The sequence below is a fragment of the Poeciliopsis prolifica genome, unplaced genomic scaffold (assembly GCF_027474105.1).
Source record: "Poeciliopsis prolifica strain line A6 unplaced genomic scaffold, Auburn_PproV2 SCAFFOLD026, whole genome shotgun sequence".
In the NCBI taxonomy this organism is placed as follows: Eukaryota; Metazoa; Chordata; class Actinopteri; order Cyprinodontiformes; family Poeciliidae; genus Poeciliopsis; species Poeciliopsis prolifica.
The window spans coordinates 1,857,980-1,870,191 of NW_026562401.1; the positions used below are offsets into that span (position 1 = coordinate 1,857,980).

The 12,212-nt window shown below is 38.5% G+C and overlaps 2 protein-coding genes across 2 annotated transcripts; both read left to right on the forward strand.

Moving 5' to 3' along the window:
- Positions 1-170: 170 nt before the first annotated feature.
- On the forward strand, positions 171-1,228 carry fabp4b (fatty acid binding protein 4b). The gene is made up of 4 exons (XM_055047829.1): positions 171-451; positions 553-728; positions 811-912; positions 1,107-1,228. The coding sequence occupies exons 1-4, from the start codon at positions 379-381 to the stop codon at positions 1,158-1,160; spliced, it is 405 nt and encodes a 134-aa protein (XP_054903804.1). The 5' UTR covers positions 171-378; the 3' UTR covers positions 1,161-1,228.
- A 582-nt stretch (positions 1,229-1,810) lies between these two features.
- LOC129371541 (protein FAM8A1-like) lies at positions 1,811-6,843 on the forward strand. The gene is made up of 5 exons (XM_055048162.1): positions 1,811-3,305; positions 4,069-4,189; positions 4,755-4,878; positions 4,978-5,117; positions 5,216-6,843. The coding sequence occupies exons 1-5, from the start codon at positions 2,837-2,839 to the stop codon at positions 5,358-5,360; spliced, it is 999 nt and encodes a 332-aa protein (XP_054904137.1). The 5' UTR covers positions 1,811-2,836; the 3' UTR covers positions 5,361-6,843.
- Positions 6,844-12,212: the final 5,369 nt, after the last annotated feature.

Here is a 12,212-nt window from a genome sequence, read left to right on the forward strand (position 1 = left end):
TACAAACAAATGATTAAAAAGAAAAAGTCTGTAGGGAAAGCACAGAAAGCCTGCATATTGTTCCCTTTATGCAGTCAGGCAGACATCAGGTGATCCTATTACACGATTATCTGCTCGCTTTAAACAATGCTGAAGTCAGTAAACCCGGAGCCAAAACCGAAAGCGATCATCACATGATTCAATTATGGCTTTTATTATTATTTTTTTAATTAGTCGAGACCACGCCCCCTAATCTGGCCATTTCCAAAGCAACGGGGCACCTGCTGATGATTGGTGGTTGGGAATTAGAAACCCGCTTGAAATAGGGGAGTTTGTCACATTGCCCGTGCCGGCTTTGGGATTGTGAAGTGTTTCGCGGTTCTGATTTTCTCTGGCATCATGGTCGAGCAGTTTGTAGGAAAGTGGACTCTAGTTTCCAGCGACAACTTTGATGAATATATGAAGGCAGTCGGTAAGAGTCTTTATTATTATCAATATTATTATTCTTTAAATGGATCTGATGAGTTTTTAGTTGCATACAAATTATTAGTATGTTTTAAAATGTGTCTATAGGTATGAGCTTTGCCACACGCCAGATGGGGAATCTGGCCAAACCCAACCTGGTCATCAGTGTGGGGGATGACGGGGTCATTTCAATAAAGGCTGAGAGCACTTTGAAGACGACCGCGATCCAGTTCAAGCTGAATGAAGAGTTTAATGAGACTACTGCAGACGGTCGCGACGCAAAGGTGGGTCATTCTGTCTTGCTGTCCAAACTCCTCCATGTTAACTTTATTTATTTCCCCCCCTTCCCTTCTTATCCCTCATTAGTCCATCTTCACCTTTGAGAATGGAAAACTTGTGCAGAAACAATCCTGGGAAGGAAAGACTACAACCCTGGAGAGAGAGGTTCAAGATGGAAAACTTACAGCTGTGAGTGAAATATTAAACTTTAAATGGCTCCAACATCACACTTATTCTTTAAAATGTTGTTCACTCCTTCTAATGAAACTAAACCAGTGTAAAAATGTTATGTTCAGGGGAAAACAATCACAGCTATACTGTCTTTAGTAAGCTTCTAAATGAACCATTTTAAAATGATAAATGGTTGGTCTTTGTCTCAACAGAAATGTGTCATGGATGATGTTGTTGCAGTTAGGACTTATGAAAAGGCAGCATAACCTTCCTGTGATGGACCGGATGCAAATGGTTGAGGTTTTTGAAGCTCTAAATAAAACCTGTGATCCTACTTTCTGTGTGGTTGTGGTTAATGAAAACCAGCTCTAAACTTTTTTTAATGCTTTTTTTTCCCTATGGCTTAAAATGTAATGGTCTCTGTAAATCTGCAGTACAATTGTGGGTGGAGCTTTTATTCTGCCCCCTCTGTGCAAGTATTTAATTCTGAGCTTTTAAAGCTACTTATCAGCACAAGACTGATTGAACTGGGATGATTTCCAAGACTAATCATAGCTTTGAGACTCTAATGACTCTTATTGCTTCATGGACTTGGCACCATGCCTATCAACTGTTGAATAAAAGTAATTCAACTGGATTTAATGGAAAAAGCATTAGTTTGCTGGGATGCCTAAATATGAAGGATGAGAAACATTGCATTCCTTATGACATGGATTTGGCAGGCCAAATCTCTGCTTCGGTTGGTAGTGGGATCCCTCTCGGTGTGCTGAAGGCCTCTTATCTTGCACAGATGGGGGGTGAGGAGGTGAAACAAGCACCCAAATTGTTTAATTGGGGGAGGAGGGGTCTCTGAATCTGGGTCGACTCAGGAATCCACAAAGGCTGCAGCTGAATGCTTGAATTGGCTTGAGTCCAACAATAATACGGAACATGAGCATATTTTGTCAAGTGCATTTCCATTGAACATTTTACTGAAACTTTTTTTTTTCTTTTAAACCGATTAGTCTGGATTAAGCTTTGTGTGTGTGTGGGGGTGTGTGTGGATGTTTTAGGAAGCGGACTACTTTGAATTGGCTTTACTCTCTTAAACACAATCATACTATTGGCTGCTGAATTTATGTATTGTTCTAAATCTACTTATGAGCTCCTGGTAAATGTTAACTCTTCTGAATAGGTTTGGCCATAGTAATTTATGGCTCATAATGGATATCAAAGTCAATTTTTTTTTTTTTTTTAAGTTGTAAAGTCTGGTTTTCAGCAAGTAGCAAAAGGCTTGAAGAAAGAAGTTGGGCTACAAAAGCATAGGCTACACCAAGCAAAGGCTAAAGAATGTGTTGTAGAAAACGTTGTAATTGTGTTTAGTCAAAGTCTAAACCTTTCTTCCACATAATGAAACTATTTACTCAATCTTTAGTCATTGTTGTGATAAGTTCCTTTGACAGTTTTTTTTTGTTTTGTTTTGTTTTTTTTTCTAAGTGTGCCTTGAGTGTAGCTCCATCCATCTTCCCATAAACTGGTAGCCCCAGTGTTTTTCTTTTTTCTTTTTTTTTAATGAAAATAATTTTTAAAGTGGACGGGTGAAGGAACTTGTATTGAAAGTTAAATTATCAAACCAATTCTGTGTGAGCATACATTAATACTATAGAGATTTTTTTTTAAGGGTCTTTATCAGAGTTTCTGTCTTGAAGAAAAACTGACATCTATCGACTGATTCTTGCAATAGCAGGTAAATATTGGACGGTACTACTGCATTGAGAAGGGGGGCCACATTCTGCTCTTAGTTAGAAATTAGTTTGTGAATATATAATGTAACTGAAGGCAAAACTATGTGCAACATTAGTTTCTCAGCCGTAATGTTGAAAAAATGTCCCCATAACTATTTGACTTCTTCCGGTTGAACTAATCCAACCTTACGTCCTTACGTCATGGTCCGCCTGTAAACATGGCAGACCAAGAAAACACTGTCATGGAAGTGGACAAGAGGAAGAAAGAGCCTTTCGTTGAGCAAGTTAAGGCGCTGCTTGACGACGTTACCCGCAGAACAGACAAGCAGAAGAGTCCAAAGACTAGCAGCAAGTCCGTCGAAAGCTGTTCGACTGCGGAGTACTGCGAGAAGCTCCAGGCATGGATGTGGCAGTACTACACTGGATACGTGAACTGGCAAAGCTGGCTGCTAGCTTCAACTATGATCGTCCCGCCCTGTTTACAGCCACCCAGCGGAACGTCCCCTGCGCTTGTTTTTGATCCGCAGAACTGGCAGAATGCTTCCTTTGGCCTCCCGCTGTTGCCTTATCCACCCGAGGTCCATTCCCCGAGCAGCCGAGCGGGGGAAGCGGCTGTCGGGGCCCCAGCGGCCGCTCAGCCGCAGCAGCAGCAGCCGCAGCGGGATCATGGGAATGCTCAGAGACAGGGTAAAGGCTGCCGACCTGACCGCCGAGGTTTACACACATTCAGCTGCATGAACGAAACCATGGCCTCTCCTTCATCTCACCTGACACTGAAGAGAAACGTTTTTAGTGGTTATTTCTGTAACACAACTTTAACAGAACTCTTGATCAAAATGCCACAGAAATACAGAATCCCCAATACTTTGTAAGGATAGTAAAACAATTATGGTTAAAAACGTATTTTAGGCTGCAAAATAATCCCCCCCCCCTCAACTACAGCCAAAATTAATAAAATGTGTATGTGTGTTTTTGCTGGTCTGTGCAACTTTTGTGGGCTAAGCAGGCTGTACTATTTAAAATGTGCTTTTTCAAAAGTTGCTTGAGCTTCTGTATTAATTACCCAACATATTTTGACACAGTTTGGCATTTACTGTAAATTTTAATAGCACCAGATGTGTCTCTGGTGCTATTATTGTATTCTATACTTCCAGATATGACAAAGCATTAATTAGGGAATGTTTTTTGCTACTGACATTATTGCATTATTAGAGTTGCAGAATGTGCATAATCCTTGGTTGGAAAGTTCCTTTAAGCCTTTAGCAGTCCTGTAAAACTCAACAACTTTCTAGAAAATTTAAGTATTTGTTGAGATCTTCAATTTTTCAGGTACAGAAGGAAGTCATAAAACTTGCAAATGAGTTTGTTTCATTTGAATACTGTGGATTTAAAGGTTATGTTTTTTGAAATACAGCTGCAAACCTTTAATTTTCATACTTGTTCTCACCAGGTCGAGAGTACAGTATTCCTTCACCTCTCCAAAGACTTATGGCAGAGATGGTGGATTTCTTCATATTGTTTTTCATCAAAGCAACCATAATCATCAGTATCATGCACCTAAGTGGAATTAAGTGAGTTGATTTTGTTAATCTGGGAGTAAGGTGGCAGATTTTTTGGATTGTCCTATTTGGAAAGTTAAATGTATACACTGCCTTGCAAAGCTATTTAGGATTTTATGCGCCAGACCTGCACAAAGTAGTTTATAATTATGTGGTAAAAGGAACTGAATACTTAATTTTCATTTATTTTATTGTTTTACACATAAAACTGAAATGTGTTGGTTGTTTTTTTAATTATTCAACTCTTCTGGTCTTATACCCCTACATGAAATAGACCTATTCCTACCATAGTGGTGGTAGGGTCATGCTGTGGAGACTTTTTGAGAGATAATGAATCTGGTTAGGGTTGATGAGAAGATGAATGGAGATAAATACAGGGCAACTTTTGAAGAAAACCTATCAAAACATGTGGAACTGGGGCAGAGCTTCACCTTCCAGGAAGTTAGTTTGTTTTAGTTTATTGCATAAACTATGCTGAAGTTTATGTAGCATTTGTGCTCCAACAAATGACATGGAAAAGCCACTCTTAAGGGGAAAAACCTCAACTGTTTGCATCTGGATCTGTTTTGCTTCTCAGAGATGTTTCCAAGTTTGCCATGCATTTTATAGTGGAGGAAATCGATGAAGACACATCGATGGAGGAGTTGCAGAAAATGATGCTCGTTGCCCTTGTGTATCGGATATTAGTTTGTTTTTATGAGGTGAGAAGCTTTAATGGTATTTCGCAGTTTCCTCAGCGCCAGCTGCACATAGCTGCAGACATGAAGTGACGAAGGTGGATTTCTCCCTTCTGCATTCAGATTGTATGCATTTGGGGAGCTGGCGGTGCCACTCCAGGGAAATTTCTCATTGGACTCAGAGTTGTTGCGTGCGATTCGTCAGTTCTGATTCAGCCCAATAGGGTGCTGGTAGTGCCGGCAACAAATGTTTCCCTATCCGCGTAAGCAACTTATTTCTATATCTTTTATATTTTTTCTTCTTAAATCTATCCCAACTGTTCCTCAAATCTTGACCCTGTCCTTATGTCTTCCTCTGCAGGTCAACGGTCCGAGCCCTGAACAAAAACTTCTCCATTGCCTTCTTTTTCCCAGCATTCATCACGCTCCTCTTCTTTCAGCACAACAGGACTGTCTACGACATGGTTGCTGGTACGATAGTTGTCAAGCGCTCCAGAATTAGATGACAGAAAAAATAACATATATACATACATATATATACATAATGAGAGTGCAGGAGTAAAATGACTGAACAGGAACAAGATGACATCTTTTAAAAATAAAGAAAAAACTTGTGACACTGCTGTGAAGAGATGAGATTTCGGACCGGTGCTGAGTGAAACTCTTCAGAATGAACTATTTAGGTTCACTGTTTGGTGTATTTCTGCATCCAGTGTCTGTTTGCTGCTCTATACACAGGAGGGATGACGGTAAATGCATTATTTTCTTGTTAAAACAATTTTGCCTTGTTTGTAATTGCCCCCCTATTAAGGGTAAATGCCATGTATGGATCAGTGTTTGAATTGTGAATTATGCATTTATGTCATGATGACGTTGTCATTGTACTCCTCAGTATCTCGTTGTGTCACAGCTCTGTTTCCAAAAGCCAGTAGTGAGACTTCTTAAAATGTAAATAAAAAAATAAAAAAACCTAATTTAAAATCTTTAATTAATTGAAAAAGTATTGTTATAAATGTTGTTTTTTTTTATTTTTTTTTTACATTTTTGATTTGAAAAAATTTATTCTGATTGTATTTAAAAATGGAGCAGGCAGGATTTTTATTTCTGCATCTCACTGCTCTGGTATTTTATTGCATTTGAGAGTGTTGCTGAACAGCTCTAAACACTTAGTATTGTCATTATGATTTATTCAAAAGTTGCATTTCCCAGATGATGAGTTTGAGCTTTAATAGTTTCCTACATGGCCACTTTTTCTCCTGACCACTTATCAGTTTATACCAGAAGAGGTTTTGGAAGTGTTTTAAGGTGATGAAGTAATTTCTACTGAAGTATCAAATGTGTAATTCAGTGCCTCCTTAGGGCTTCTCAGTATGAATTTCCAACATTTTTTTGTGTGTTTTTTTGCATATTCAGATTACTTTTAAGTCGGAATGCACCATTGAAATCTAATCTGTAGATTTCAGACAGAAAACTAGTTCTTAAACCTACAAAAGCTTTGGGTTGTATTTGCCTTTAGAGAATGGACAGACAGGAAAGTGCGAAATGAGAGGGAGAAGACAAGTGTCACCAGAAGTCACCAGGCTGGGACTCAAACCTGTGACGGCCACGTTGAGGACTAAGGCCTCCATGCATGGGTTGTGTGACAACTCAGCACCCATTTTGGGTTGTATTTAAACGTGTTATAAACTAATAAATGTCTTATTCTGTATTCATATATTACATAATGTCTCATTCCACAGATTTACTTCAGCAGCTCTGTGATCAGACCTTTCAAACGATGATTCACACTGTGGGAGTGATGCGCTGTGCTTACTGTACAATTACAAAAGGTTTAACGTCACAAGATGTATTGAATGAAAATGTAAACCTTCACCTTTGTTCACCTGAGCAATCTTTGCTTCAGCAGCATGTACACAATGAAGAAGCTGAGGTGTGACTTCGATCTTGTTTTTGCATATATGAAAATTAAATGAAATCACCCAAAGTTCATTGTGTTTCTGTGAAGCCTTTGTTTTGCTTTTTGTTTTCTAAGTAACTGCAGGTAAAAAATTGACAACAATTTTTGACATCTTCTCGCAAAGATGTGCAAAAAAACAAACCTTGATATAAATTCGTCTTTTATTGCAGTGGCTCACACAGATGATCAAATATTTGTTTATTAAAGGGGGAGAAAAAAAGATTAGGGTTCTTTTTTGTTTAGTTGCAGAATCACCGGCAACAACTAGTGTTCTGAACACTAAATATAACTTGTGCATTGTTTTATTTTCAGTCTAGAACTTGCTTGTAAGCTTTTCCAAGTCTAGACCAGTATGAAAAAAAAATTCTTTTTGCAAAAATATTTACATTTCCAGAATTCCTTGTCTATTATTTAAAAGGAAGAGAAAAAAATATTTCTGAAAAAGAATTTTCACATCTAAACTCAAATTTTATTCAAACTTGTGAAATGTTTTCATGGGTTTCCAAGACTCCACATATAAACAGTTAAAGAATCAAACAGGGTGTTTTTTTGGCCTCTTATCACTCTTAGATCATACTTTTAAACCAAACTCTTCCCAGAATTGGCTTTCTTGACACTGCCAAGCACATTACATTTTTTAAATTTTATTTTACCTGCCAAACAAACTTAACAAAACTTACATCTTTTGAAGAACATAGTTAAATGTAAAGCAAAGTAAAGTAAATCAGGACTCACTCAGGGAAATGAGAAAAAAGCACTTCAGTAAAACTTAGAGAAGACATGAGCGATAGTCTATTGTTCAGTTGATCTATGTATATGCCAACAAGTCTTATTGGGTCATAAATTGCAGTTTGACTTTCAGAAATATTTTTGTCACTTGTGTTTTCTGTTCGCAGTTTGCAGACAGAAAATGAGCAGAGTGGAAGTCACCTGCACAAATAGCTACACATTAGAATCTTTTTAAGATGGAAAATGATATGTAAAATACATAGTAATAATCTTTTACTGATTAAATTTCTTATTTAATACATAGAATGAGAAACATCCACCAAGCTTTACTCAAAGGCATTTGGTTGCATCCAATTAATTAACCTCAGCTAAACACAACAAATACTGTGGAAGAAAAAGATGACCCACATCCTTCAGTTGTTGTTGGGAATAGACAGAAAAAAATGTTTAAAACAGAAAATAACTGACTCAAAAAATACTCCGGGAAATTCAATAAGTTTCTTTAAATAAAGCAACTTTGGGAGTAATTATTATTATTATTATTTTTGATATACAGCTACATGAATTTGCAGATGGTTTGTTTTGTTGGGTTTTTCTAGGAAAGTTTCTAGTAAAATAGTTTGTCATTTTTAAAGTTTTGTGGCTCATGGTCACATTTACCTCAGTGATTTTGGTGTATTCTGCGTTTCTTTTTTAAAATCAGGTGAATGCGTTGCAACTGGATGACTTACTGCATAATTTCAGCACTCGTGCATGTATTTCTTTCTACATCGAGATTAAAGAAAGAACTGCTAGTTATTATTTTCATTGTCCCAGCGTTTGGCTCCATCTAGTGTACATTTACCATTTACATGGACATTACTTGTGTTGGCATATTTCAGGGAAAAAAGTTAAGTTCTCTGCAGCTTCTGTGTTCCAGTTTGGGCTGAAATAGAAGGTTTCACTTTTCATCTGGGGGAAAAATATGATAACATGACATCAGTTTTCTTTAAACCACATTTCAGCAGGGTTAATAATTTCCTTCATATTTCAGAGTTTTCTGAGGTGTTGCATATCCTACTGGAGGTTGAGCTGGTGGCGAGTGTTGACATAAGGACTGTGTTAGGTTCTCTAAGTGGCAGCTTCAGATGACAGCCACAGATGGTGCTGCCAGATTACAGTGACCCCCCTCCCTGGCAGCCATCATGCCACAGGGAAAGACCAGAAGCTCCTTCCTGATGACAGAGAAATGTGGTTAAACCACAGCTAGGAATTGATGGAGAATTTAATCTGAAACAAACTTGCAAACTGTCTTTGTTAATAATCTGTTTTGCATCCAGATGAGGTATCGGGGGCTCATTTTTTAAAACAATCTAGAGTCCAACAAATAAAATTCCTTTGTCATAAGTTATTATGAGGTCACAAAGAAGAAAAGATGGGGAGCTACAAGTTTGTGCAAGCGTTGGTATAATTCACCAACATCTTCTATATGTCATTCTTTGTCTGGTGCTTTGCTTGAAAATCCCACTAGCTTGCTGCCACATGGCCTGCCATACGGTGTGGAGCTGATGCGGTGTCCAGCTTGAGCTCCTGCCATGCTTTCTGCCTCTTTTTTAACAAGCGGAGTCATCCACCAGCAGCATGGAGGGCTCACAGCTTCCTCTGACAATCATGTGTGGGACACAGGGGGATGAGAGAAACAGTCTGGCCCCGAAATATTCTCTGTGAGAGATGATGATTTCCCTCATTAGAGATGATATTTTTTTGATCAGGTTTTTCCAGAATTAACAGGTGGGTGTTGCTTTTCCTCCCAGCAGCAGCGGCAGGATCCAGGTGTTTTTGAAGTGGTGGAAAGGTGACGTGGGTGGAAACACTGCCTGTGGTTGTTGTTGTTGCTGCTTGTTGCTCACTCGGTGTGTCTGCGCCTGTTGGTATTCCTCTCAAGTGGAGCTGCTAATGACAGGCTGGCTGAGTCCTGCTGGAGAGGAGAGAGCTGTTGATAAAGAGGAGACCTGCGTACTCGGACATTTGGTCATGTCATGACCAGCAAATATGGTTTAATTTTGGGAGTTTTTATGCAGTCCCACCCACAAGGTGAGATCAGGACGGCCATGGCCATTCTATCATCTACCCCTGATAATCATGTTCAATCAAGTTCAATCAAGAGAAAAGCTAAATAAATAAACAAATGTACATGTATATTTGCTTGGGTGTCTCACGAGGCAGTGTCATCCATCCAAAAATGTTAGCAAGATATAAACAAGGCACCAAGCCTCCAGAGCCTTGTGGTTTGTGAGCAAAGGAAAGTAACAAGTAGTGGTTTTCAAAGAACATTGATGTGTAGGTTCTTATCTGTAGAAATGTCTGCCTCAGTAAATCTGTCGTCCTGATACTTTTCACAAAGTAGAAAGTAAAACCTGTGAGGTTTACACTAACAGGTTGCTGTGCGGTGATAGCAGACTAATATAGCTGGCTCACAAATTTCTACCGGTCTGCTTGAAATTGAATTGCGCAGCCAGCTGCGTGTAACCAAATATCTCTGTGGCTATTGTCATGAGGCTTTGGTGGTGGGAGCATTGAGAAGGTATTCTTCTATTCCAGTTAGATACTTTGAAGTGTGTGCGTATGATGAAACAAAATGTGGAAAACAGAAGAAGGGATATTAATACCTTTGCAAAAAACACATTTTTTTGTTTTGTCATTTATTCCTAATCAAAAGATTTCATAATTACTAAATTCTTGAGCTAATTTCCAAGTACTTGCTAAAAATATAGACAATCCCCAAAATTTTCCACCCCTTTATATGGCAATACATAATGAATAAAATAGCTTTCATTTCATTTGTGGCAAAAGAAGAGCCATTAAATTTTTATTATATAGAACAACATTGCCTGCACTCCTGTTCATTTTGTTGTTACAAAAATAGATGCGAATACGAGGTGAGTGCAAACTCTAGATGAATGGTGCAAAGGCACAAAGAGAGACTGAGTGAAGGCGTTGAAGTGCGGCCGCGCATTTACACCATTTCCCATGCCATGACAATGGGTTTCTGGCTGGTTATGTGTACAGTAAATTTTCTCTTTGAGGCCGTGACTAGTGTGAGTTGTCAAGACAACCATGGATGCTGCATTAGCGGTGGAGATATCCAACAATTACTCTTTATGGGCTATTATTTTAGTTTTAAGAGGCACAGCCAAAAGCAGACGTTGGTGTACGTTTGATCCAAATTGCGATTTATAGAGGATATAAAAATGCACTTGGCTACATTTAAGAGATAAATGTTACCTCTCCTCATCAAGACCACACAGATGTGTTTCCACTTAAACACTTCTTAAATATTCCTAACAGAAATGAGCAGAGTGCTCGTGAAATCTAAAATGACTGATGTAACCAGAGTGCTCTTTGCTTCTGATTGAGAGAAAACTCTCAAGTTTTTTCTATTGCTCTAAAAATTCCAAAAGTCCAGTTTTAAATCAAACTTTAAGGGGAAATTAAAGTGCTCACTTCAGAAGTGTTTTTATTCTTTTGTAGCTAAAAAAAGTTAGTCTTTGGGGAATGTATTGATCTAATTTTTGTATGCATGGCAGTGCTCTCTGTAAAAATGTAAGTAGTTTCTTGCTTCTTGCATGCTGACAGGATGCTCCTCTCTTGAGAATATTCACTGCTTCCCCTCCAGTCAAATTATTTTCCAGATGTTCAAAGGAATCAAAAGGAGGATCCATCAGTAAAAATAACTCTGCATCAGTCTCCTGTGATTCCTCCACTGTAGTTCCTGCAGGATCACTCTGTCGTCCATCTGTGTTTTTCCTGGACAGAAGAAGCTTCTTTGTTGCCAACCTTTTCACGAGGCATTTTTCCACACGTATTAGCATCACCTCCTGCAACTTCCGAAGAAGCTCTGCAGCGGTGGCTTCACAAAACTCCTTCACATTCATCAAGCTGGAATCAGTCTTAGGGCTTCCTCTGTAATTATGATCCATGAGAACTTTCATGTTAAATGTTCACAGCTTACTTTCTTTTCATGTGGGGTTGTGATGACAGGAGTACACTTTTCTTTTGATGTAATTATTCCCCACATAAATGGTAAACAGGTTGGCTTCATACTGGTCACTGTGCTTTTCATTATCGTTTCATTCTTTCAGTTGGACTCACAAAAGTGCAGATTTTCTTAGGGAAACTAACCCAAGTTGTTAAAAAATATGTGACAAAAGAGGAAGATGGCTGCCACAGTCACCTCTACCATTTCAATTAATTAATTTATTTTTTTTAAGATTAAATGATGTAATAGTTCATTCTCACATACTGAAACACATTTTAGAGCAACACCATTTGTGTTGAAGACCTTCTTTCAGTTTGCCAAAAGGCGTTTCAGGATGATGTTATGTTTGAATGTCACCAACATAATTATTAGTTTTACATACAAATTGAGTGTGCCCAAATGTGTGACTGAATACCATTGTTGTATAACAGTCTCATACAAACAACTCAATGTCCAGGAAGCAGAAAAAAATTTATGTCACCTGGATGTGTTGTATCCTGGATGACACCATCAGTTATTGGTAGGTACCTCTAATCCACCTCATCTTAGCCTGTCAAGGTTCTGCACATGCTTGCTAATGAACCATGACTTAATTCAAGTGTGGTGAACCAGGGTGAAAACTCAAACATGCACAGTACCTGCCCTTGAGCTCTG